Source organism: Orbicella franksi, chromosome 10, assembly GCF_964199315.1.
Source record: "Orbicella franksi chromosome 10, jaOrbFran1.1, whole genome shotgun sequence".
NCBI classification, from domain to species: domain Eukaryota; kingdom Metazoa; phylum Cnidaria; class Anthozoa; order Scleractinia; family Merulinidae; genus Orbicella; species Orbicella franksi.
Window position 1 is genome coordinate 1,450,650 of NC_138154.1, and position 25,665 is coordinate 1,476,314.

General features: G+C 39.0%; 3 protein-coding genes and 2 pseudogenes across 3 annotated transcripts; all 5 read right to left on the bottom strand.

The window, feature by feature from the left end:
* Window positions 1–545: 545 nt before the first annotated feature.
* Window positions 546–1,559, bottom strand: LOC145500268 (uncharacterized). Its single transcript, XM_081479768.1, has one exon. It carries the CDS (start codon window positions 1,557–1,559, stop codon window positions 546–548), a length of 1,014 nt encoding a protein of 337 aa, XP_081335894.1.
* Window positions 1,245–4,508, bottom strand: LOC145501356 (uncharacterized; annotated as a pseudogene).
* Window positions 4,447–6,941, bottom strand: LOC145501354 (uncharacterized; annotated as a pseudogene).
* A 578-nt stretch (window positions 6,942–7,519) lies between these two features.
* On the bottom strand, window positions 7,520–8,206 carry LOC145500271 (uncharacterized). Its single transcript, XM_081479770.1, has one exon. It carries the CDS (start codon window positions 8,204–8,206, stop codon window positions 7,520–7,522), a length of 687 nt encoding a protein of 228 aa, XP_081335896.1.
* Window positions 8,207–17,056: 8,850 nt separating this feature from the next.
* Window positions 17,057–20,018, bottom strand: LOC145501337 (uncharacterized). The gene is made up of 2 exons (XM_081480829.1): window positions 19,459–20,018; window positions 17,057–18,795 (listed from the first exon to the last, which is right to left on the bottom strand). The coding sequence occupies exons 1-2, from the start codon at window positions 19,871–19,873 to the stop codon at window positions 17,114–17,116; spliced, it is 2,097 nt and encodes a 698-aa protein (XP_081336955.1). The 5' UTR covers window positions 19,874–20,018; the 3' UTR covers window positions 17,057–17,113.
* Window positions 20,019–25,665: the final 5,647 nt, after the last annotated feature.

The following is a 25,665-nucleotide window of genomic DNA, read 5'->3' on the forward strand; positions in this document are numbered from 1 at the left end:
TTTATACGATATTAGTGGTGGCTCTTTGAAAATTTGCCGTAGAGAAGGCTGATTTTGTATCAAGTGCCATTTTTCCATTAAAACATTTTTGAGGTTGGGCACTGATGGTTGATATTGTGTTACAAAAGGCAAGAGTTCTTTCCGGCTTTCATGTTTTTGTCTTAGCGCCGATTCCCTTTCTGTGAATTTAATATCTGAAAGGAGTGTTTCGATCAGATTTTTTGGATAACCTCTAGCAAGGAGACGTGATTTGAATTTGTAAATGTTCTCTTCAAATGTTGCTCTTGAAGAGTTAGTTTGTAAGAGTCTTAGAGCTTCGCCCTTCATGAATCCCTTTTTGACACCCGGTGGGTGGCTAGAGGAGAAATGAGTGTATTGAAAGGTTTCAGTTGGCTTAAAGTGTGTTTTTATATCCAGGATGGATTGATCTCTAAATCGTTTGCCTTTGTATACAACTGTATCCAGAAATGTAGTTTCAGTATTTGAAATTTCAGCTGTAAATTTGATTGTAGGGTGATGTGAGTTTGCTTGTTTGATGAACTTGTCTATATCAGGTTGGCTGACACCCACAAAGAAAAAATATCGTCAATATATCGTTTCCAGATTGTGGGTTTTGCGACACTATTGCTAAGAATCTCTGTTTCGATATTGGCCATAAAAATATTTGCAAAAGCAACGGCCATTTTAGTACCCATGGCGGTACCGTGGATTTGTAGATAATTCTTACCGTTGAATTGGAAAGAATTTTCTTTCAGTATCAGGCTTAGCATTTCTTTGAGATATTGTGTGGGGATAGGAGGGTTATTTCTGTGAAAGTTTTCGTATGCTCTGCATACTGTAGTTATACCCTCTTCTTGTGGTATATTAGTATATAGACTTGTTACGTCCATTGATACAAGGAATGTTTGTTTATTCACTTTCGTCTTTTCAATGAAATTAATAAAATCTGTAGTGTCTTTTAGATAAGACGCTTGTGATATGGAAATAGGCTGAAGTAATGTGTCAACAAATGCTGATATTCGTTCTGTAGGCCCACTGCAGCCTGAGATAATTGGTCTTCCTACTAGAGTAGGTTTGTGGATCTTTGTAAGGGTATAGAATTCCGGAATCCGCGGTGGATTTGGTGTTTGAGATAACCACTTTCTAGTCATGTCATCAATGTAGTTGCCACGGTGTAGTTCTGAGATCAAGCGTGACACCTTCGTATGTGTTTCCTTAACTATAGGCTTGTCAAGAAGCTTGTAATTATCTAGGTCATTGATTTGGACTTGGCCCTCTTGTATTTTATCATTTTTATCCATGACTACAAGTGTGCTTCCCTTGTCCGCTTTTTTGAAATTAAGATCTTTGCTTTGCTGTAAAACATTTAGCGCTTTACGTTCTTTGCGTGACAAGTTTGGTTTTTGTCTGGTTATTTTTATCTCCGCGATTTGTTGTTTAACCTCTTCCAGGTAGGTTTCTAATGTGACTGATGGTTGGACTGGCGGTTCCCAGTTTGATTTGACATAGAAGGGATGTATTGATTTGTTTTGCCCGTGAAAAATGTATTTTAAGCGCATTCGTCTTGCGAAATCCTTGTAATCTCGCAAGAGTTGGCGCCATATTTTAGTTTTCGTTACTGTGGCGGTTGGTATAAATTTTAATCCCTTTGATAGCAATTTAATTTGGTTGTCAGTCAAATTCGCTTTCGATAGATTTTTAATAAATCTATCGTTATTTTTTGTAAGAGAAGAGGTTGATAGTTTTCTGTGTTCATTACGCTTTTTGGTTTTTATTTGTGTTTTTGTGATTTTTGATTTTCCCTTCCTTTTATTTTTTCTGTCTGTGTTAGCAGTGTTAGAACATTCAGTGAACAGACGTGTACTTTTCAACATCTTTATTGTTTACAACTTCCTTTAATGTTGACAGTAGTGTAGGCACATTTTCAGCATCGATTCCTAGTATAGCTGCTAGGTTTTTTACACTGATGTCCGCCGATAGCGGTTTAGGTTTGGATTTGTTATTTAGGCCTCTCTCTGGAGTTCCTTTACGGAGAGTTTTACCTTTTTCTTTGCGAAACTTAATTTTTTGTTTCTCGAGGCGGCGGTAATTAAACCTAGTGAGTGCTGATAGAAAGCCATGCTCTGCTTTTTGTTTGACCGCCTGAATGTCTTTTTTGAACTGTTCGTCCGGCGGGATATTTGCCCGCACTCTGTATCGTAACGACTTTGGACAGGTCTTATTGTCCAAGTGTGTCTGTAGCTTCTTTATGGACTCCTCAGTTCGTTTGATTTTATCCTCCAGCGAGTAAAGGTTTTCTGGTTCCGCTTTTCTTTTTCTGTTTTCTCCGTTTCTTTGGTTTTTTGCTGTTGTCTCTGATGGTGTTTTGATGGGTTGATAACTCGTTATTTCATCCTCGGGCTCTGAGGCACTATCAACTACCGCCAGTCCAGTCTTACAATAAATGCCAATAATCAGTGAACATCTTCACTGAATATTTAAGAATATCTCTTTCAGGGAAGAAACATTAAGAGACTCAAAAAGATCCAAAACAAACTCCTTACAAAAGATATAGCGACTTTAATACAGAGATCTCAATTTTACAAGATGGGTGCTGGCACATTCAGACACTAAATTCATTGCTGTAAAGAAAAAGAAAAGACAAAAAAATCCATGCATTATTCTCATAATACTCAGCTTATTGCAAGTTCCATTCAGAAACAAGTATAAAGAAAAATAAATTGAAAGGTAGAAAATACAGCTATGCAAACATAAATGCTACAAGCCATAAGAGTTCATGTTGACTTGTCAAATTAGTTTCACTCCATATATTACTTCAGTCTGTCCTCAGTCTTCTTGGGAGAACACACACTTAAAAAAAAATGAAGGCTTCGTTTGATGGCTAACAGAATAAACTCTGAAGTAAAATATCTAACCTTCGCTTTTGTATTTTTGTTCTTGTTCAGTTACGAGAGGATTCGCTGATACTAGCAGTTCCTCGTCTTTTCAGGAACGGACGATGTGTTTCCCAAATACTTATTGCGCACAGCTTAAACTAGACTAAATAAGATTATCATGGGGCATGCTGGTTCGCTTTCTTCTTTTTTTCCCCTTAGGCTGAAAATAAAGTGTTTCTAAAATAATTTTCACCCCAAGGGGGGTCAATACTAGTACTGTTCCAGCTTAGACAGCTGCGCATGCATGCAACACAGTTTAACAGTAACATTGGTCTCTTGATACCAAAGAATAACTTTCACGTCACTGTGCCTTTCAATAATCTTTAGACTCTGTCTGCCTAAGGTTACGTTTTATGCTGTAGTCAATCATCTTGAAGCGACTGAAACACCAACTGGTTCAAATGATCACTGTGATTGGATTTTGTACTATTAATTATATTGATGACAGCAAAAAAATGCATTTAAAAATGGATATTGAATTTCATGGAAAAAGAAAAAATGCAATTTGCCGTAAGTCATTAGTAAAAGGCAAAAAGAATAAAATTGTTAGTGGCATACCAATTCCTTAGGATCATGACTGTGACTGGCGATTGTTTAGCCGTCTTTCATATTTTAGTCGATTAACAAGTTGCTCGATGGTAAATTTGCGAAGAAGCTCCTTACCCTTGTTTTCTTTTTGAAGAAGTTTCTTGATGTGTGGCTTTGATATGATTCCTCCCCTTACCATTACACCACACACTCGGAGAAGGAATTTCCTTTCTTCATCGCTGAAAATGCTTCTGCTTAAGTAGCCGGTGTTTGAAGGCAGAACAACATCCAATGAGCTGCTGGTACTTTCGTCAGCTGATCTTTCAAAAAAGCAACTCATTTTATCACTAAGGTTTTCTATCTGTTCAGGGGGTTTACAAGAAGGATCGCTGCTCTTGTCTTCCTCCTCGTTGTGCTTGGGATCTTTGAACCGCCATTTGCTCCGAACCTTGTCACACACTCTCTTTGTATCTAAATGCCGCGGAGTGGGATGCTCACTTATTTTATCCCTGACAGCCACCAGTGTAATTGACTTCTTTTTCATCTCATCAGCAAAGAGCTCCTTGAGAGCAGCCACCTCCTCTTTCCACAACAGACGTTCCTTTCTCAAGCTTTCAGGATGCGAGTCCTTGTCGTTGGCTATTGCTGATATTTTATGTTCTGGTACAGGCACTTTCTCCGGTATTCTCATTATGGAGGTCACGTTATTTGCTGCTTCAACACACGCCTCTTCCTTTTGACGTAGATGATAGAACCTTTCTGCAGTGGTTCTCGTGACCCATAAGTTCAGCTAGATCATATTTCATTGCTTTGTGCTCTTTATGTACCTTTGTTACAGTTGACTTCCGAAATATTGTTGAAGAAACATGTTCTTCTAACCCTGCCTTTTTCCAAGCAGCATTGATGGCAGTAGAGATTTGTCCAGATTCAAGTTTTGCTCTGCCCCAGGACAAAAACGCAGGCATTGACTTGTCATCGTTGCTCTTGCTCTCTGAATTTAAAACTTGATGCCGCACTTCACTGATGTAAACTTTACTCTGATATCAGAATATCAGAATAAAGTTGGAGATAACACAACACTGGCAGGACCATGGGTGTCTGCAGTTTTGTGCTTGCTGACCTTTATTACCATGCTTTCTTGCTCGGTCTTCTTGGCTTTTTCGAACTCTCCAATTGTCATATTGGCCAAAACTCCAGATCGGTGGGCATTTGCAATTGTAATTTCTGTTAAAATAAAATCTCTTATAAGTGTGTAAATTGACTGACTCTTTTCTAGGGAGTGTGCTCCACTAAGCTGGCCAATGTAAGTAACTGCTTTCTGAGTTGATTCACTATTTTGAAACATGGACACCATTGATGGCATAACTAACTTCTCAAGATCTTCATTCTGCTTTTCTAAGTGACGGCGGTTACTGTCCTTTCGGTAGGACGATGACCACAGACGTGCTTTCTCATCAAGTTTCTGCGCAATGACTAGATCAACTTGAATGCATTGTGGGTTCTCTGTGAGAACAAAAGAGCAAAAGTTCCTCAGACTTAGCAAGTGAGCTTTTACTGTGTCTGGCTTGTACTTTTTCTCTGCATGATCTCTCAGAAATTTGTCACGAATCAGAGATTTGTTGAACAAAGATGACAAACATCCCTCTGGATCAATTATGGAAAGGATCTTGCGTAACTGCGAGCAGTGCTGTTTTGCCATTATTTTTATTCCTCTTTCCACCATCCACTATTTGCAGCCACTGGCAAAATGACTTTAAAATCTCTACTTCTTCCTTGCCTTCTTGCAATTCTTCAGTTTCTTCATTTTCAACTTCATGCTCTTCATCATCTTCGTCTTCGTATGGGCCTCGATGTTGTAGATCTTGAACAGAACCATCCTCCGTACTCTCCTCCTCTGTTAAGTTGCTGAATGAGCTTTCACCTTTAACACTGGGGTTGTCTTGTGCAGTGGGCGATGATTGCCATGTCTTGAGGGAGCGGGCTTCTCTTAATAGCTGTTTGTAAACAGGAGAGCTTTTTTTTCTCTTTGTGAACTTGCTGTATATGATTTGACAGGCACTTAACAACTGAATTGCATCCATATACAGGACACCTCCGATGTCAGCGATAATCTTTTCTTTTTTCTCCTGTGAAGTTTTTCCAGGCAATTGCTGTACTTTCTGTTGACTGACTTTGGGAAGGAAGCTTTTCCTTAGTCGGAATCTGGAGGTTGCCTTCTTTGCCTGTTCCTTGGTCCATTTGTGTACATCTCTTAAATGGCATGGGAGGTCAATCACTTGTGATTTGCAGCCTTTTAATGGACAGCTGTGCAAAGCTCTTTGAACTCACTTTGACTCCTTTATCTTTGCACCATGTACACCATCCTTATCTTCACTGTTGCTTTCCCAGCCAGTGCTAGAGGGACATTTGTCACTGTCCACTGAACTACTTTTTTCTACGCTAGCTGAATCGGATTCCATTGAATGGAGGCCATATTTTTATACAATTTGGCTATCAGTACGAACCACTTAGATGTATGAGCCACTTGGCTTTAAGGTGGATTACTACAGTTTTTTCTGAGACTCAGTAACGCACGCTACGATTGCTTGCCAGACATCACTATTAGTTGCGTGTTCAAAAATAACACAAGTAAACCTAAGAAGAAACGAAAATCACTTCAGCACTTGAAAGGCGTTAAATCACTTCCGTATACGTAGCAATAGTTTCAAACTCCGTTCAAACGTGTTTAAGCCTGGGGCCAAAAAAATATGACAAAAAAGCTCTATAAATAATCAGTAGAAGAGCTCTAATTACTCTTGCTTTCACGCACGCGATACATGGCTTCACATGAGCATGCGCTTAAATAACGGGCATGCGCAATTCAATTCTCGTCCAAGGTTGTAAAAGCTAGTCTTTGATCGAGGATTGCATGAGAACCTACCGTACAACCCATGATGAGATTTTCACAGTTGATTTGTAGCGGTGAATCACGTTTAGAGCCAAAATTTTAAAAAAATCTGATTTTGACAGATTTTGAGATATTTTTCGTCTCACATTTTAGTTTGCAAAAAATCTGTCTTACAGATTTTTATTTTGCTTTGCAGGAATGTTAAATCAGAGCCAATTTTTTATTCCTGAAATTTTGAGGTGGGGTCATATGGGTAGATTTTGAGGAAAATGTGATTAAACCTACCAGTGCCCAGTCTCTCCTTAGGTAATCTGTCGTTCATTTTGGCCATTTTTTGACGTTTAATTGTTCAAGTTTCACATAGAATGGCAAAAGACTTAAGCAAACAGTAAATAGAGAAAGGAAAAACATCTTGGAACATTTTTGAAAGGAGTTGGAAGTTGGGCTGTTATAATCCGTCAAAACTGTAGTAAGCCACCTTAATATCGGAAAGTTTTTCAAGAGGCAAGTATTGTACCTCCGGGTGGCCTGTTCCAGGCTCTTGATTAGTTGGGAGCGAACAAGGCAGGGAGGTGAGGCCCCTTCCCCCCCCCCCCTCGCCTGCCTCTTAGTTCACCCCAGACTCTTCGAGAGTCTGGAACGTGCTAACCTCCCAGAGAAAACAGGGTAGTCAGGGTAAAAGTCCAAACCCCTCAGATCTCAATTTCATTTTAATTACACAATGCTGGATCAAAAAGCTTCTTTGTGGAAGCAATTGTAATACTTCCCAGCATGTTACACCTGACAGTTAGTATGTTACATGTAACCGTTCCAGAATTATATGCCTTCATGCCAACAACAAATTGTTTATTTTTCTGCTGGGTAACCTCTATTCTTAAGGCGTACGGCAAAATTTTTAATGTTTTCCTCAAAGTAAGTTGTGAGGAATTTGTTCTTAGAAGCCTTAACGCTTCTCCTTAAATAAAGCCTTTCGTGACGCTTGGTGGGTGACACAAATAAAAACTCGTGTATTGAAAGGTCTCTAGGTTTGAAATGTGTTCGCACATCAAGTATAGATTCCTTGAGGAATCTGTCACCTTTACACTACAGCGTCCAAGAAAGTCGTCTCTATTTCTGATATTTCAGCTTTGAATTTGATAGTAGGGTGAAAGCTGTTTGCCTTCAAGAGTTATTCTTCTATTTTGTCTCTGTTTGTGTCCCACATTGATATGATGTCATCAATAAATCTCTTCCAAAAGATGGGTGTTGTGTTACTTTGTGTCAGTATTTCGCGTTCTATGTTGGCCATGAAGATATTAGCAAATGCTACAGCCATTTTTGTGCCCATCACCATTCCATGAGATTGGAGAAAATCTTTTCTGTTAAATTGGAGTGAGTTTTCTTGTAGGATCAGACGGAGCATTTCTCCTAGATATCTGGTGGGTATGGGGGGATTCCCCTGATGAAATTCTTCATATGCTTCGCATACAATGTTAACACCCTCCTCTTGTGGTATGTTAGTATAGAGATTAGTGACGTCCATTGAGACTAGGATGGTATTGAGAGGCAATTTTGTCTTCTCTACAAAATTGATGAAGTCTGTTGCATCTTTCAGATACGAAGGTTGTATTTGTGTTATAGGCTGAAGAAGGTGATTGACAAAAGCTGAGATACGTTCTGTAGGGCCATCACACCCTGATATACTAGGTCTACCGACAGGGTTCGGTTTGTGAATCTTGGTGAGTGTGTAAAACACTGGTATTCTTGGAGGGTTTGTCGTAAGGGAGAGCCATTTCGCCGTCATGTCATCAGTGTGTTCTTCTTGAAGCAGTGACTTAATCACTCGCTGTACTTTTTTGGCTGTGGTATCAACCATAGGTTTTTCTAGGGGTCAATAGTTGTTTATGTCATTGAGTAGGGCTTGACCCTCATGTATTTTGTCTTCTCTATTCATTACAACGGTTGCAGTTCCCTTATCAGCTTTCCTGAGTATAATGTTTTTGTCACGCAAAAGTTCTTTGAACGCACATCGCTCTCCATGTGCTAGATTGTCTTGGTTTCTCAATGTTGATTGTAGCAAGTTCAAATTTGACTTCTAAGAATGTTTCTAATGCTACAGAAAGTTGAACTGGTGAATTCCAGTCTGACTTAACATGGAAAGGGTGAGGCTCTCTCTCCTCCCTGTGGAAGAGATATTGGAGGCGCATCCGCCTAGCAAATTGATTAAAATCTGCAAGTAACTGGCCCCTGATGAGATTTTCTCCTGTGATAGGCACTGGAATGAATTTTAAACCACGTGATAGTAAAGTGATTTGTTCGTCTGTCAGTTGTGTGTTTGACAGGTTTTTGATATGTTTTTTGTGTGACTCAATGGCATTGTGAAAACGCTTTTTACTCTGGTCTTTTCTCCTTTCTTTTCTTTTGTGGTTTTTCGCCGCTTTGTTGTTGTGTTGTTTTTTATCCCCTCTTCCCTTATTATTAAAGAGACAGATAGGACAACAGGATGAGCTTCACTCTGTTTATTCATTGTTTCAGACCTGATCTTTTCCAGCAGTGTGTGGCTAATCTTGGCTAAAATGACTGTGGCTAGTTCATCAACATTCTCGTTTTTATACAATTTTCTCACTAGCGGGCGGTTGTTTTCTGTTTGAAGACTGCTTGTTTACAAAGTTGCTCCTTCGAGACTTTGCTTGCTCAAGCTTTCTTAACTTAATTGTGAGTCTTTCAATGCACCTATGATGAAATTTCACCAGTGCTCCTATGAGAGCCTGTTCTGCTTTTTTCCTGATCGAACCTATTTCTTTTTTGAAATCCTCATCGAGCGTAATGTTTGCCCGCACGTTATATCTTAAGGTCTTAGGACAAGTCCCTTTCTCCAAGTGGTTTTTAAGAAAACCGATGGAGTTGTTTGAGCTAGTAATCCTCTCTTGTATTGAACTCAGCTCTTCTTCTTGGCGGGATCTCTTCACACCAGTGCTGTCGTTAGTTTTGGTGGACTTGTCTTCCTGATGGTGTTTCCTGCCCAAACCGTTGTATTGGTGGCTCGAGTTGCTGTGTCTTTCTTTAGGCTGTTTAAATCTGTGCTCATTACTGATTTTAGGTCTCTGCCTCTGTACTTGAGTGCTGGGGATTTCGTCTTCAGATCTGTTCGTTTCTTCAGACAGAAGGCTGTTTTCGTCTTCCATTAAATCGCTAAATTCGGTCTGCATTTCTTCAGTTAGTTCTTGCTCTGTGGTTTCGGTGAAAAAACCATTTTTGGTGAGTGTTTCTGCCATATTACTGCTAAGGTAAGACTGCAATTCCGATTCTAAATGAATCTCGTCAGTTGCCAGTTGCTACTTGCAAACTGACACTACTGGGATTTTGTGAGTTAAAAAATGTTAATGTAAATGACTGCTCTCCACCGTACTTTTGCGTAAAAAGCGTCCTCAGTCTTACAGACTCTGCCAAATATAGATCGCGACAAAGCCAAATGCTCTAATAAATGATTGGAATGGAGAAAGATGAACGAGGTCTTAGACGAACTCACTAGTTGCATAAATCACGTGTGCTAATTATTGCGTTAAAAGTAGATATGGAAATGTTTTTAATTATTTACCATAAACAAGCTATATTAGAAATTCCTGCTGAAAGTTGTAGCCTAACAGACTTGCCGGAAAGTGGCGTGCTGAACCAGAAGCTCTTAAATTAAAATAATGTAAACACATAAAGGTGTCCTCTACCGCTGAAAGAGAATATTATTACCTAGAGTTACCTTGACCAAAAATGGGCTGTGAGCGAAACTGTTCACAAAATCGTTTGCCATTTTAGTCAGCTCAAAATCAATTCAAGTCAGCTCTTTAACAAGTCATCTCAACAACAAGTTTCTGTTATCTTAAGAATTTGAATATCACCAGTGTTGATAACATGTGATTATCCAAATATGGGTGGCATCTTTCATATCACGTGATGAAAAACACATGAGCTCAATTCGCGCAATATGGCGAAATGTTGAAGATGATGGGCGAAAAGCTTTTCACTCTTTGCCGGTGTGAAGTGCGGCACGGAAGCTGGTTAGTATTTCAGTCTCCTTAAGATGCAAAACAAATGTCCACTTTTTTCTATCAAAGTGAAATGGCTTGAGTCCCAGTGAAGTGGGTTGATAAGCCAGGAGTGGCTTTGTGGAATCTCGCAATGAGGAAGGTATTTAATAGCCTATTTATTACTATGTTAGTTGCATTTTTTAATTCACATCTGACTTTTTACATGGTCATGCTATCGTCACACGAATACAAATTGAATGTAAAACAAGCAAAGTTGTTAGGTGTACGCTTGGAGTTTCTATACGTGTTTCTTACTAATGACAGATTTAAAGATTAGGTGTAACACTTCAGTGGAAATTATTGAGAAGCATTTTTTTAGAATGAATCACAAGCAGGATTTGTGTCCTCATTAGTTATGCATAGGGCATATTCAAGAGGGTCTCCAAGGAATCTGAGTCCTAGAGGACCTCGATTTCTGTGTTGTGTTGTAATAAAATTGTCAAATTATAGACTAAATCTTTGTTTTAATTTTATAAACAGCGATTTTTAGTCATAGTGATATTGAAATTTTGGGGTGAAAAGTCAAATTTTTGTGGCTACTGTTGCTAGGCAACACTAGCCACTATGTTATCATGTGCGTAAGTAAGTAGCGTGTCCAATTTTCGGACTGTGGTTGGAACTGTTCGGTTTTCGGTAACTGGAAATTGAACCAAAGTCAGTCGGATGTTCATAGTCACAATATAGTGGAATGTACAACATCCACTTTCTCTCAATTTTTCATGAACGCTTTAATTGAACGTGTGCTGGTTTCATTTTGGACTTGTAGAATACCGAATGACCAGTGAAGCTAAATTGTGCTTTCTCCAATTATCAAGTTTTTATTGATTACTCGTGCACAACGTATTGAAAATGTTCTGGTTGTGAGCACGAGTTTTCAGGTAAGAGTACTCTGTATTTAAGCTTATGTGTTTATCCTATTTTGAACCAGTAATCAGACACAGCATTTAAGCAATGTGCACAGTGTTCTTTTTGTAAAAAGATTTTAGGCTTCTGAAGACGTGGATAGAATTTTCTTCAGGAAAACTTTCCCAGAATCGCTGATATGTGTAAGACGGCCATGATAGCCGATTGATTTGTCCAGCATGTGCAGTTACCCAATAAACTTGCTCCTGTCTAGATTAGGTAACAAACTCAATAAATTTTTTAAATTCGATGTCATTTCTAAATCCTTGGAGAAGAGCTTCATCTGTATTTTTGTGTAGTACATTTTGATCTCAACACACTAACTGACATCCTGTGGTAACACACCACTTCTATAGTTACTATATTTACCTCTCTACTGTGTAAAAGAACTTCTGTATACAGCCAAATCACCTGTTGCATATCGAGTACAAATGTCTCTCCAAAAAAAACTTGAGATCTATTCTGAGAAACTTTTCCTTTTTCACCAGGTGATTGAGGTAAAAAACCAGGCATTCTTTAAATTGGCCCTGAGGGTTATCACAGCAGATAGCTAGCGGATCAAATTTGCCATGTTTTGTTCCAATTTTGTCAAGTAGATTGTTCAACAGAGATATTACCTCATTCAATCCTGCTTTAAAAACAATCCTTTAAAAATATTGAGGTACATTGGGCAATTTAAACATGATCAAGGACTATAATTCCTGGCTTAGGAGGCAGGATATAGCCAGGAGTGAGGATCTAGATAAGGAGAAATTTGAAGCCTAGGTTAGGGTGGCTAAATTTTGGTTATGGAGAAGTCATGGGAGTGAACTTCAAACTCATATCATCCTGAGAAAGTATATATACGGTTTAATATTGACGTTAATGAGAAGCCAATAACGGTTCTGTTTTACAAAAAAAAGCAAATGCCAGAATTGAATTCTGAAGTACTCCTACCTGCAAGAAATGAACAGAGACCTGTAGCTAATCAAGTTAAAAAATACTGTTTAAAGTTAGCATGAAAATATATATCTGAATATTCACAAGCATGTTATTCTTCATCAGCTTGTGAAGAAGACTCTGTTGATCAAGAGGGTTAATAACTTTAATTACACTTTTTCTGGTGGGGATGTTCATTTTATCTACAAACCTGAACAAATACACAGTTCCTGTTTTACCAACAAGCCATTTATTTGTACCATATAGTACCACTACAACTGAAGTTACTAGGGAAGGGTCTGGCTATGGGAATACAACCCCCACTCTTTATCATTGTAATCCCATAGTAACTTTGCCGACTCTGTTATGTTGTGGAGGGAGACAAGAAAAACCCTTGGATTTCTTGGTTTTTTGGGAGAGTTATAAAGAGCCTTACATTTGCATTTTTCCTCAAATGATTTAATGTTCCACCCCAAGGTAATCCGCCTTTGATATTTCCTCTATATGGATCAATCCTAAATATAAATACAAAAAAGTGTTACACAGTGTTTCATACTACTCTTTTTGTCCATGAGGAACATAAAAATATTTCATAGTTTGAGGCAGGTGTCCACAACTTAGCACTGAAGCACATGTACATACGTCTATCCGTACATAACAAGCCTCCAAACATATATGCATATAATTCAGGCAGCCCTTTTTAGTGTGTAGTATTGCTGTATAAATTTATTTTACGAGACTTTAGCTCTATTGAGGAACCCTTAACACGAAGGGGAAGGAAAAAAGCAAATGACAGGTTAAAACGTACTATGATACTACGTACTTTGATACATTTCCTCTATATGGATCAATGTCTTGTAAAAGATTTATCTAATGTTTTCTTTCCTTAAATGAGGACTTTGACAGCATTTTATGTGCACAGTCAACGGCTACAAAAATCCGTTTCATTGTTCTGCACAACTGCTTCTATTGAGTAGAGTTGGACAACACTAAGAACAGTTAAACAGGAGAGCCTGATTCAGTAAGCAAAAACAGGAACAACAACTCCTTATTAGCTTGCATCTCAAGTTTACATTTGTACTTCACTGTGTGTCATGTAATTGCTGCATGTAAATTTAGAAATTGCCATTATATCTTAAGCTTTTTCGCCAAGAGGTGAAGGCACATTTTTCCCCCTTTCTTACTGCGTCACTCAGCACCTCGTGAAGCTTGACAAATAAACAAACTTCAGCATTCCCAACAGGTTACAATTCCAGAGATAACAGGAGATATAATTTGCATAGCTGCTTACCTCAATTGGTGGCGCAGGTTTGGCGTTGAGGGACATGTAATGTTGAATTCTTTCAGCCATTATATGCCCCCCCCCCAAATTCAACAGCTGGCTCTCTCCTTGGCTACTGCAGGGCTATCCCTGTATACCCTTGAATGTTCCCAACTTGGGTCGTTGATGCCATTGGCCATGGCCTCTGCTTGCCATAAACAAGAACTGCTTTGTTAAATTGTTGATAAACATGAGGTAAAAAAGATACAATGTTAAATTGCTGATAATGGGTTTGCTTAATTTACATACAATTTTTCTTGATCACTTTCATTCTAAACAACTTAAGAAATTGATTTTGAACCGAGCCTATGATTATTATACGCAGTGGACATATGTGTTAAGTCGTTGAACTACTTGTACAAAGTATGAAGCAGGTAATCTGTAATGATCAGCTACAACGTTCGTAAATTTGGGAGGCGTCTTTGAAGTGCTCCCATAGGTGCTTGTGAGCCACCTTTCAAAGAGTTTCATTTATAGGTGCTGAGATTTACCCGTCGTAGGAGACAACTGGTGCTGGCTGATCAGTCAATTATAAATGCAAATCAGTGAAGAAACATTGCTAAATCAGCTCCTAAACAATGAATTTTCACTAGTGTTACTAGTGAGGTCTAGTAATCATGCAAGGAATGCACAAAGTTGCACAGATGCCATTGGTCTATTTAAAGAGTGTTTTTTTAGCCCAGAAAACAACAATTAGTTTTTACAAAACTAGACAACAGATCAAATTGCTAGAAAGCTGCCCGAGGAAAACGAATTAAGAAGGAATCACACTTGAGGGTTTACCTGTGATTGCACAATTTATTTGAACTTTGAAATTTATTTTCTCAAGTTCCCACAGGAAATTGCTTTTGGTGTCATTTCAGGAAACTATTTTTGTCTCGAGCTTTAAGAAAATGTTAAAATGACTATAAAATACCTAAAATTATTCTGGTACCAGATTTTTGTCCAGTAAAAGCTAATATTCCTCTATCTCCTAGCAGATTTCATCTTAATGCTTTGAGGATAGTTGAAGGTTTTTATGTGGGTGACAGGGGTGGGTTTGGGGATGGGGGTGCAACCTGGGCCACAGTCTCAAAGTGGACTAAGCAATCAAAATGTACTTATTGATTGTTTGAGGCATTTATTTAGGATAGTGGCAACTTTATGGATGTATGAAACACTGGAAAAATTTACCTGCCAGCTTCCTTTTTTCCTGTTTGGTTGTACCATACAAAGTAACATTTCAACTTGTGCGAAAAGAATTCAAAGGCAATGTGTCAGCAGACATATCTGGCAAAGACCATGAGAATGCTCTCTGCTATTGTTACCTTCTAACAGCAACTCAATCAGGTAATTTATAATTTCAAATTTCTTAATGCTATTGTTCAGCTTTGATCGAATCACGAACGTTTTCAAGTCGTTTTTTGTTTACTTTGTAATCTTGGCATGAGAGCTGAGAAATCCAAGTACAGATAAAATAAATGTGTAACAGTGGGAATTGCAGCTGTTTTTGCACAGAAAGTCTCTTTCAACATAAAGAGGTGAGCATTTATTGAAATTTTAGTTACAATATTCTAAACTGATTTCTGTAAACTTTCCTTAGATGCTTCACAGAAGAACAATTAAGACAAGAAGTGGAAGTACATTTTATAACAAGGTGTAAATGCTACCGCATTGAGTTGAACAGCGGTATTGCGCACTAGGCGCAAGTTTTCTCTCGATGTAGAGTCACATGACAAAAAAGGCGCATGAGTTTTGCTGTTCCGAACAAGGTCGAACCTTGAACCTTTGTAAATGTACTATTTTCGCCTTGGTTCTTTCGTCAAAGATTATGATAATTCTGAACTACATGCCGGAAGTCTCAAGGCAAGGAAGGTACGGAAGACTTGTGTATCAGATGTAGTGAAATTAAAGATATGGCAGTTCATTTACAAGCCGTGAGTATGATCTTTTGGAACTTACCGACAGTCACACAAGGTATATGTTGTCTTCGCTTTGTGTTTCATTGATGGCCCGTCAGGATTTTTCAACTAAATTAATATTCTCAGACTTTATCATAATTCGGGCTTTCTCAGCAGATAAACATAATTGTTTACATTCAAACACAGACGACCAGAGTTTGGGAATAAATTCGGAGCTTTATTGTTACACTGAGATCAAGAGACGAAATAAAACTCCGACACCTTAAGGGTGGGAGGGAATTAGGGTGAACCAAAAAACGGTTCGAACAGATCGACAAGAGATTACAACTGACATACGATTCTAAATAACTTGCTTAACAACGCGCTGTTACATCAATCAACAATTAACTATCATCACTTAGGTAATGATTAACACAATTGTTTACATTCAAACACAGACGACCAGAGTTTGGGAATAAATTCGGAGCTTTATTGTTACACTGAGATCAAGAGACGAAATAAAACTCCGACACCCAAACCCAAACTAGATTGTCTGTGTCTATGAAATTGAAGGAAGTTAAAGAATAAAAGAAAAAATATATATATAGAAAAAACTAGCTAGAGACCAAAGCCCTGTAAGTTCTGGGCCATTGCATCTACGGCGGCTCGTTTCTGGTTATCGGTCATTTTGAGATAAACTAAATAAGCGTCGCTATGCCAGTCCCCTTGTAATTTAATAAATTCTGCGGGGAGTCCGCAATCGAAGGCAAAAGTAGCACCCCCACGCCGAAAACTATGAGGAGAAAATGCACTAGGATCTGCCCCGATTGCCTGGATAGACCTAGCAAGAAAACGCGAAAACTGTGAATAAGTGATAGGCTGACAGGACGCCGAAGAACTGTCGCGCACTGAAAAAAGTGGAGCACTAGCGGGCACCTGGTTCAACTCGAGATGCGTTTCTAAAGCAGTGACTGGACAAAGCTTTGAACCAGGAATAACTGGCAAGGGAATGCTTAGAGAACGCTGAGCGAACTGAATTGTTTTTGTTTCAAAAATGCGCAAATATGCCGTGTGCTCTTTAACAATAAGTTGACCGTGACGGACAACCTTAGGGGACGAAATACTGCGTAGGCTGTCAACGACTAGATTAGATTTACGTAAAAACGAAAAGAAAGCAACAAGAAAAAGCACCCACATGGCGGCATGTAATGGGATACGTAAATCAAAGAAAAGCGCCATGCGATGCAACATAAACGGAATAATGGCGTGTTTCCTGTTTAGTTGCATACCGAGAAAACGCTTAGCCCCCCTGATGATAAGCTTAAAAACATAATTCTGTTCCCAGCCCAGAGCGAAACCGTACAATTGATGAAAATGTTTCAGACTAGAAATATGGTGCTGGATAGTGCCGAACTGGCGACCAACATAAGCAAGATAAGCTACATAACGAGACACGATATTAGCGTCCAAAGGAAATGAACGAAAATGAAAATTATCGCAAAAACGAAGATAAGAAGCAAGATGCGATTTCATATTCTTCTGAGTGGTTTCGGCATAGGCCTGAGATTTAAGCTCATCTCTTAGCTGGTCGATTACCAGGATCCTGGGATAATGGCCTATAATAGATAGAAAGAAAGTGAAAATAAGTACTTATGAAGCTACTAAAAGGTAGAAGAAAACTACGATACTTGAAAGCGGAAAAGGTGTTCTGGCACCTCAATAAAAGAATACTGAATTCCTAGCTTACTACAATAAAAATAAAAGTCACGCTGAGACTTGGAGTTAAGTTGCCATCTGCTTAGAGCGTCCGCCAAGGTGTTGTGGTCGCCTGGAATAAAGGATGCACGAATCTCGAAATCGTGTAAAGAAGCTGTAAACCAAAGCTGACGCAAACAATGTTGCATAAAACAGTCGCGTGTGACGCCAGAGTTAATGACGGTGACCGCGGCTTCATTATCACAGGAGATGAGAAAACGCCGGCGAGCGAGAGTAGACGCCCACACTCGAACGGCGAGCACCAAAACAAATAACTCTAAGGCAGTGATATGCTCCGCTTCCTGAACGATGTTCGTAGGAAGAGTGACGAAGAAACATTGGTCGAGACATGTAGCCCCACCGCCATGAAGACAAGAGTCCGTGGAGAAATGTAAATCCTCAAAAGACCAAGAATCTGACTTGATGAAGGAAACACCATTGTACAGAGGAAGAAACGTAAGCCACCAGGCAATGTCCAATTTCATGTCATTTGAAACTACCGCCGTGCGTCGTGAAGATGGAAATGTACGTAAATTGTTTAACAACCGTGACATGAAAATACGACCTGAATTGACACATGCTGTCACAAAAGACAATTTTCCGAGAAGAGATTGCAAGTCTTTGCGACAATAAGAGTCTCGAGTTTGCCAATGTGTCAGTTCGAGTGACAAATCATCAAGACACTCGCGCGGCACGCGAAGACAAAAAGTGGTCGTGTCGACTTCAATGCCCAGGCAGATCATGTTCGTAGCTGGAGGGCAGTCTTTCTCAGGCGAAGCTTGCAAGCCTAGGCTATCGAATAATGACTGAAGCTCGTGAAAGGCGTTGAATGCTCTATCGGGATGTTCCGCGCCGTAAAAATCATCTAAATAAACGTCTGCTGTGTAACCGCGTTGAGTAAAGATATAAATAACAGCCGATGTGGTTCTCTGACATATCATAGCACTAGTCCGTAAGCCGAACGGACAACGAGTATCGAAATACAGTCTGCCATTAAACTGAAAGCCCAGTAGATTGTAATCTTTTGGATCGATCGGGAGTTGCCTGTAAGCTCGCTGCAAATATTTTTTGTAGAGAAGACAACCGCGGCCGTGTTGAAGAATAAACTGGCATAAACGATCAATGCCGGGCAGTCTCAGTTTGTATGGCTCGTTAAGGTAACTTGAAGCTGAAATGCCGCTATTTACAGAGGAATTTGGCGGATAACTCAAATCCATTACAACGCGCCATTTGTTAGAGCCCCGCTTAGGAACAGTTTGTAAAGGTGAGCAAACCAAAGGCTGATGTAAGGGGTTGGTTTGAAAGGGACCAGCGATAGCATGATAACCAAGTTCAGTGTGAATATAATGTTCCACATGGTCGGCAAATTCAACCGCGGAGGGATGATTACGTGAAGAAGAAGAAGGGAGAATCTCAGCTGTATAACTCACCGGCCAGCCAAAGCGCAGAAAGTCAACAACGTGAGTATCGTGGTAGTCCCGTAAATAAAACTCCCAGGCGGGAATGTTGAGCTGAGATGTAACGGGTAGACGAGCTCCAAAGGCATTGGGAAACTCTGATTTAGAAGCCAGAATATGCTGAATTACTGCGGTCGCAGCAAAGTCATCTGAAAAGGAATTAAATCTAGTGTTAGGGATGTCCGTGGGCGATAAGTCCAAAGGAAAAGCTGGAGTCGGTTGGGGCGGAAAAGGGTCCGTACTCGGGTTTGAGCTCGCGAGTCACGCCGGCTCTGAAGAATTGAAGTTCACTTCAGGAATAGGAGCACGTCGCTTTGGGCAGTGAAGCATAGGATGATCTTTAGCGCAGACTCGACATTTGTGATGCCCTGCGTACGACGCGCTAGTTGAATCACAGGGGCAAGAACCGAGATAATTCCATTGACGACAAGCCTTGGCCTGTGAAGAATCTGGCTTTGACGATTTATTGTTGATGATATCGCTACCAGAAGAAGATCCGCCCCCAGCCGAATTATTCGAGCGTGGCTGGGGAGTGGAAGACCGTAAATCTGAATGCTTGAAGAAAATGGTTGCTGAATCGCGGATTTGAGACTCATCATCAAATTCCAGGCGACACAACTCCACTTGCTTGGCAATATGAGCATAAAATCCCCTAACACTCCTCCAAGTATAGCTAGAGGCTTTGCGCATTAACAACTCGAGGAGCTGGAGCATAACCTCTTTGCGCTTGGCCTCATATGGCTTAACCATGGCGAGAAAACCAGCAACAAAGTCGGCCATCTCCAACTTCTTGAATTCTAAAGTGGGCGCACCTGAGCAGAACTCGTGAGGCCAGTCGATAGTTCTCTTCTTTCTTGTTGTGCTTGGCTTCGACTCCACTCCCTCAACCTTGGTTTCTGCCGCTGCGGCGCGAAGCTTTAAAACTTCCAGCTCGAGAGCCAACTTGTCTCGCTGCAGTTGAGCCAGTTCGATCTCCGCTGTTAGTGCAGATGTGGATGGAACAGCGACTGGAGGATCAGAGAGCTGCCTCGAAGAAGGAGAATCATGAGAACCGTGAGCATGAGATGTTATTAACGGAGCACGAGGCGATAGCCCCGATGCGACTAATTCGCGATCGAGTTGATCAATACGCATTTGCACGTATTCATAGTCGGGATCCCTGTTCGGCTTGACTTTTCTGCCTGAGCGTCGGGGAAGAACGGGAGAGGTAGAATCCTGATGAGTCATGATGGTCGGAGATGGAACCAAAAAACGGTTCGAACAGATCGACAAGAGATTACAACTGACATACGATTCTAAATAACTTGCTTAACAACGCGCTGTTACATCAATCAACAATTAACTATCATCACTTAGGTAATGATTAACACGTATACACACTAAGCTGAGTAAGTGTATAACAGTGAAGGTACTTGTACAACAGCAAAGTACAGGCATAGAGATAATTTTGTCCGCGTGAATATTCCACAAGGTTGAAGATATCACAACCCAACAAAGGTACCGACTTAGTAATGTTAGTCAAATGAGGGTCCTTGTCAGTTTCTCAACTTCAGAAAGATTGTATCTATATTTAAAACATTTTGGAGTTTGAGTTTGAAGTTGAATGCATCAGCCACTCATCCAAGTCCATTTCAATGCAATTTTTATCTATGAAATGGTCTGTTGTAACAGCTAACCCTGTTGAACTTTTGCAGCAAGAATAGTTAAATACACGAGGAAGTGACTCTAGCCTCTCTTTCTTGTAAGTTAGACTGGTGTTCATTTCTCAGTTAACAAATTTCATCTTCGGACCTTTGCCATCCAGTTTGCTTCATTTGTTCATTCAATTTATTGGAATTATTGTCCCACATTTCACATGTCTCGCTTTTCTAAAACTAAGCATTTCCTTCAATTTGCTGTTAAAAATGTTTCTAAATGACCTAAAACCTAAAAGTGGACCCTTGTTGTTTTGTCTTTAATTGGTTGTCTTTAAGTCTGGGTTTTCCTCAAGGAACTTAGACCACATTTGACACGTGGACACTTTTGAGTCAAAATACTTCTTTGGATAAGTGCATGATTTCTGGTAATGTGATTTGCTTGCCTCATATGAGCAAATGAAATTTATCTCCCTGTTTTTCACAAAGCGCAAAAATTTTCTGGACATTTTCTGGCTCCTTCGGGTTGTACAAAATGCTGGTGTTTTTATCCTGTTTTTATCCTGACGGGGCCGAATGAATTTACCAGTATCCTCCAGGTTGTTTACACACCACATCTGAGTACATCTTCGCTGACTGTCAAAAAGTGCAAAATAGACCAGTTTGGAATCAGCCATCAGATAGCACGCCCATGTATTTAACTCACGCAAACCCATTCCTTATTTTCATCCCAAATATTCTAGAAAATATTACTTCTTTAACAAAACGAAATCATGTTCTTTGCAAGACAAGCTTTGGCCACCCATATTCCTGCAAGGTGGGTGTGCCAGTGTATTTTCGTGGAAAAGTGTCAGGGTGGTTGTTTTGAAATCAGCACGGTTTTCATATGTGTATGTTTCTATTCATCTGAGGAGATCTATTAAAGACAAGATCAATTGTTTGTCTTCTTACCCATTGCACAAGCCTGTAAATGGGAAGAGGGGCACTGTATGGAGCAACACAGTTCCAACTCTTATGTTTTGAGAATGTATCTGGATCAAAATCATCTTCTGAATCTGCATCAAATTCTGAATTTCTATATTCTTATACAAAGACGGATCATCCATCTATACGGATTATCACAAGAGTATGTGGTTCAAGATGAACTATCACGATAATTTCTCTTGATGGATGATCTGTCTGTTTGCCCGTATTTATACACAGACGAATTTTTGGACAAACTATTGTTCTTTGCCCAAGTTCATCCCAGGCAGATGATCCGTCTCTAGTATAAATCCGGCTGTTTATGACAAATGTCCATAAAAATCAATGAAAAGCTACTCTACTCTACTCTACACCACGCTACTTTAATATACTCTACTTTACTTTGTTACTACTTCTCTACCGCTATACGGCTCTACTCAGCAAAAGCTATGTAAAATAAAATTCAAGAAAACAATTTGAATTAAAAAAAAAAACTTAAGGGAAAACAATGGCCCAGTATCTAGCGAGAGAGAGAGAGAAGCATTTTTTGGTTTAAAGCATGTAATGTTTTTGTACTTGCTTCAATATTTCATAATAATTATTTTAACATACCTTTGATTTGCTATTACAGGACAGACGAACCACATCCTGTTGGTCTAGTGCAAGTTAGTTTCAAGCACTCTAGTGGACATTGAATGGAGGCTGTACAAGCATTTCAAAACGCTGCTGACAGCTACATGTCAATTCCACAATTACATACACTTTAAAAGGAGGTGTTTTCCCGATCAGAATGTTAGAGGCAACTTGCCCTGGGATCATCTATCTGATAAACTCAAAAACATCAGTTTAATGCCACATGATGTTGGTGGCAGTGGTGATTGGTTTTTCAAATCAGTTTCCCATCAGCTTTATGGAACTGCTGATTTACTCTTTCGTTTGTCAGGAATAGGCCATTTAAATAATCACCCAGAGTTGTATGTTAAAAGTATTGTTGATGACACTTGGGGAAAATTATGTAAAACAAATGTCAAAATCAGGCACGTGGTGTGACAATGTAATTATTCAGGCAGTAGCAAACTCACACAACTGTCATTCATATTACTGAGTCTGATTTTAATAAACCTGATGGTACAATTATATATCCTGCATCAATTACATATCATGACAAAAAACAAACAGTGATATTCATTGGACACTTCTATATCACAAAAGGTTTCTCTGCTACCTTTTAAACTAAACCTGACTTGTCAACAAGTCAATTTCCACCATACAAAATGAACATAATACATATGGTTTTGTTGAAGTTGTTGAGTTTAAACTATACAAATACTTTTGGAATTCACCCTCTGTGATAACTACTCTACTGTTCGTTATTTTGTTCAAGTTGTTCAGTTCAAGTTCAAATTCAGAATTAAAAATACTCGTTAACTGCACTTTTAGACTGTGATAATTGTCTTAACTGCTCTTCTACAATTACCTTTAATAACCAATTCTGTCCTTATAACAGTCTTTCGGTATCTACAACAATTTACCATATACCCTGACAAACTTACCACAAAACAAACTACACGTGCTACCTTACGAATGACGAACCAGAGCTAAACCAATCTAACAGTACCCTTTTCTAAAGTAAACATATGCAAATGTGCTACACAACGTATTTGTTCCTATGGCCTACCCAAATTCATTAGCTTTGCATGTACCTGTACACCTTTCCAATGGACCAGAATGTCAGCCTTGCCTAAACACCTTTACATGAACGCACTCATAATCTATGATTACTTCTAGTACTTTAACTTTTAACTTACTTCCTAAACTACAGTTAAAATTAAATTTAGTTTTTTTTAAATTTTATTAATGCAATAACTTACATTTCATTACATACAAAAATTACCTACTACTTACAATGTTAACGTAACTTACAATTTAACGATACTAACAAAACTTACAATATTAACATTATTTACAATTTACAGTTGTTTCTAACATTATTTACAATACTAACATTATTTACAATTCGCAGTTTACAATTTACAATTTATCTTCAGTGCGGTAGCTCATGCCTGCACATTGGACAAGTGGCATGCTACAAAGAAAAGAAAGCATCTTTAATCTTAAATACAACTCTCCCCCTTATAGATATTGAATTTGCAGCCATCAGAAATTTTACCCTGTCTAGTCCTTCAACTTTTTTTCTGCTACATTCCACGAAAAAAAGGCCTCTATCAGGAGTTTTGACAAAAGATGCTCCCGCTATACCAGTGAGACAACACTTACTGTATCGACCACAAAAGTCCAAAAAGTTTAATCAACTTTTATTTGCCACAAAGTTCAGACTCGCTGCTTTAGTGTGCCTTATCAACACTACTTTCTTCTCATGATGTTATTTTAGTAATGAATTTGTATAAACCTCGCACAGTGCCAAAGAACCTCAAACTACATTCAAATAGTCTGTTGATTATCTCGAAAGGGTTGTATTTTGCCTCACTTGTTTACACGAGAATGCACAAAATTGACTGTAGCTTTATTGCAAGAAAAAAAATTTAAGGCTACAAATAAAACTAGCTTAGTGGCTCTTGGTCAGTCAGTCAGTCAGGAAATGTTACAATTAAAAACTTGACTGTAACAAGTCTTCCGAGTAATAATTATCTTTATTTTTTAAATTCTTTGCAATTGAAGAGATGCCGTGTTGAAATAAATTGGCTGTCTGTTTGTCTGTTTGTCAATGTGCCTGTCTGTCTGTTAATTATGCAAATATTATTGCATTTACCATTTTTAGCCATGTTGTAATGCATTTGGGGGTGAAATCCATGGCTGCATGGCAGTTGGGTTGATTGCTCACCCTCTTCAAAGTCGTTCAGGCACACCGCACAGCATAACTTAAAAGCTGTAGGTAATTTAAACAGAAAATTTCAGTGAAAACATGAAATAAAAACATCCTTCTACAACCTTACTTTTAAAGTACACAAATTTACCATCAAACAACACAGTAAAAGGTTGCGAGTTTCACAAACCGTTAGAAGTGACCACCAAAATATTGTTAACGCAAACATACGGATCAATCAAGATGGATGGAAAACAGAAACTGACAGGCCTGTATCTACAACTCTTAAACTTTGGAGCAAATTATCAATTAAAAGAGATGAAAAGAGAGGAAAGAATTCCTTCATCATCTCAGCAGACAAAGCCAAGACTCACCCACTTTTTCCGGAGTCATTTTAACTGTTACTAGAGAAGCAATGACCTCCAGAAGAGCTGGAGGGGAACCTCCTCCCTACGAAGTGTACTCCCTATCCAGCCTGGAGATTGTCAAAATCTTTAAGTTATTTATAATTTTCCTAAGGGATATGGAGACCATACGCTGTAAATTCCCCAGTCTACATTTCTTTCTCTAGCCTCTTAAAATCCACAATTTACACCCATACAAATTGGTCAGTGTCCATAAACTCTTACACTCCTAGCAAGGTTATCAACTGTCCCTAACAGAATGGCTACAATTTCATACAGCACCTCTTTAATCCCCAACATATCTCTATAGGCAAACCTTGGTGCAATCAGGGAGAAAGTGTAGATAAAACATAAAGATTAAAAATTAAATACTACCCGCACTCCCCCTCCCTCGCTTCCAAAAGAAGCAACGCCCCGAAGTTAGAGGAAAATTTCACTATTTGTTTAAGACAATATGTTGCCTAAAGATCTTAACAAAAGCGCTCAATTCAAGCTCCTCTTTCTAACAGCTCACAACATTACCTCGTAGCATATGATGGAGACAACTGCCTGGTGTACGGAAATATGGTGCAATACTGTTTACTAACCTCTTCCACAACAGTTGTCTTCCACTAAATTGAAATGAATAAAAGCACTTTTTATTTTCTGTTCTATTTCGCCATGTAGAGAATTACATGTTTTTGGCCTTTTGTTAGGGTTAGTTTGGGCAGGTTCATCATTGTTAACCGGAATTACCACTTACTCCTCCTCCTCTTCTTCTAAAGTCACACCCTCCATCCTAAAAAGAAATGGTTGTTCTAGTTCTTCATTGCACTTAGTTATTAACTTAGTTACTCGTCCCCTAATTGTAAATAACTGTTCTTGCCCAGCAACTCGAAGGCACAGCAAAATAGAATAAACCAGATGACAAAGCAAGACTTTCCTGGGGAAGCATTGTCAAAACAAAACATCAAAGACTGACTAGCCTTTCAAACTACTTACTTTGTCCATGAAGACCATAAAACATAATTTGAGATGACACTTCATAGTCACCTGGGTCATGATATGGAATTAGGATGAGATAAAATGTGGTCTCAATAATGACCATTTGTCTTTTTGAACATGAACAGAGATATAGCCTTTGATACACATATAGAGGTTGAAGACAAAGTAATGACTTACAGTAACCTTCGTTTACTAGATAAACAACATCAG

Coding starts and splice junctions, on each gene's coding strand:
- LOC145500268 (XM_081479768.1), bottom strand. CDS start 1,559: ATGCGCTTAAAATACATTTTTCACGGGCAAAACAAATCAATACATCCC.
- LOC145500271 (XM_081479770.1), bottom strand. CDS start 8,206: ATGGTTGATACCACAGCCAAAAAAGTACAGCGAGTGATTAAGTCACTG.
- LOC145501337 (XM_081480829.1), bottom strand. CDS start 19,873: ATGACTCATCAGGATTCTACCTCTCCCGTTCTTCCCCGACGCTCAGGC. Junction 18,796..19,458: donor GCCTCACGAGTTCTGCTCAG/GTGCGCCCACTT, acceptor ATTCCTTTTCAG/ATGACTTTGCTGCGACCGCA.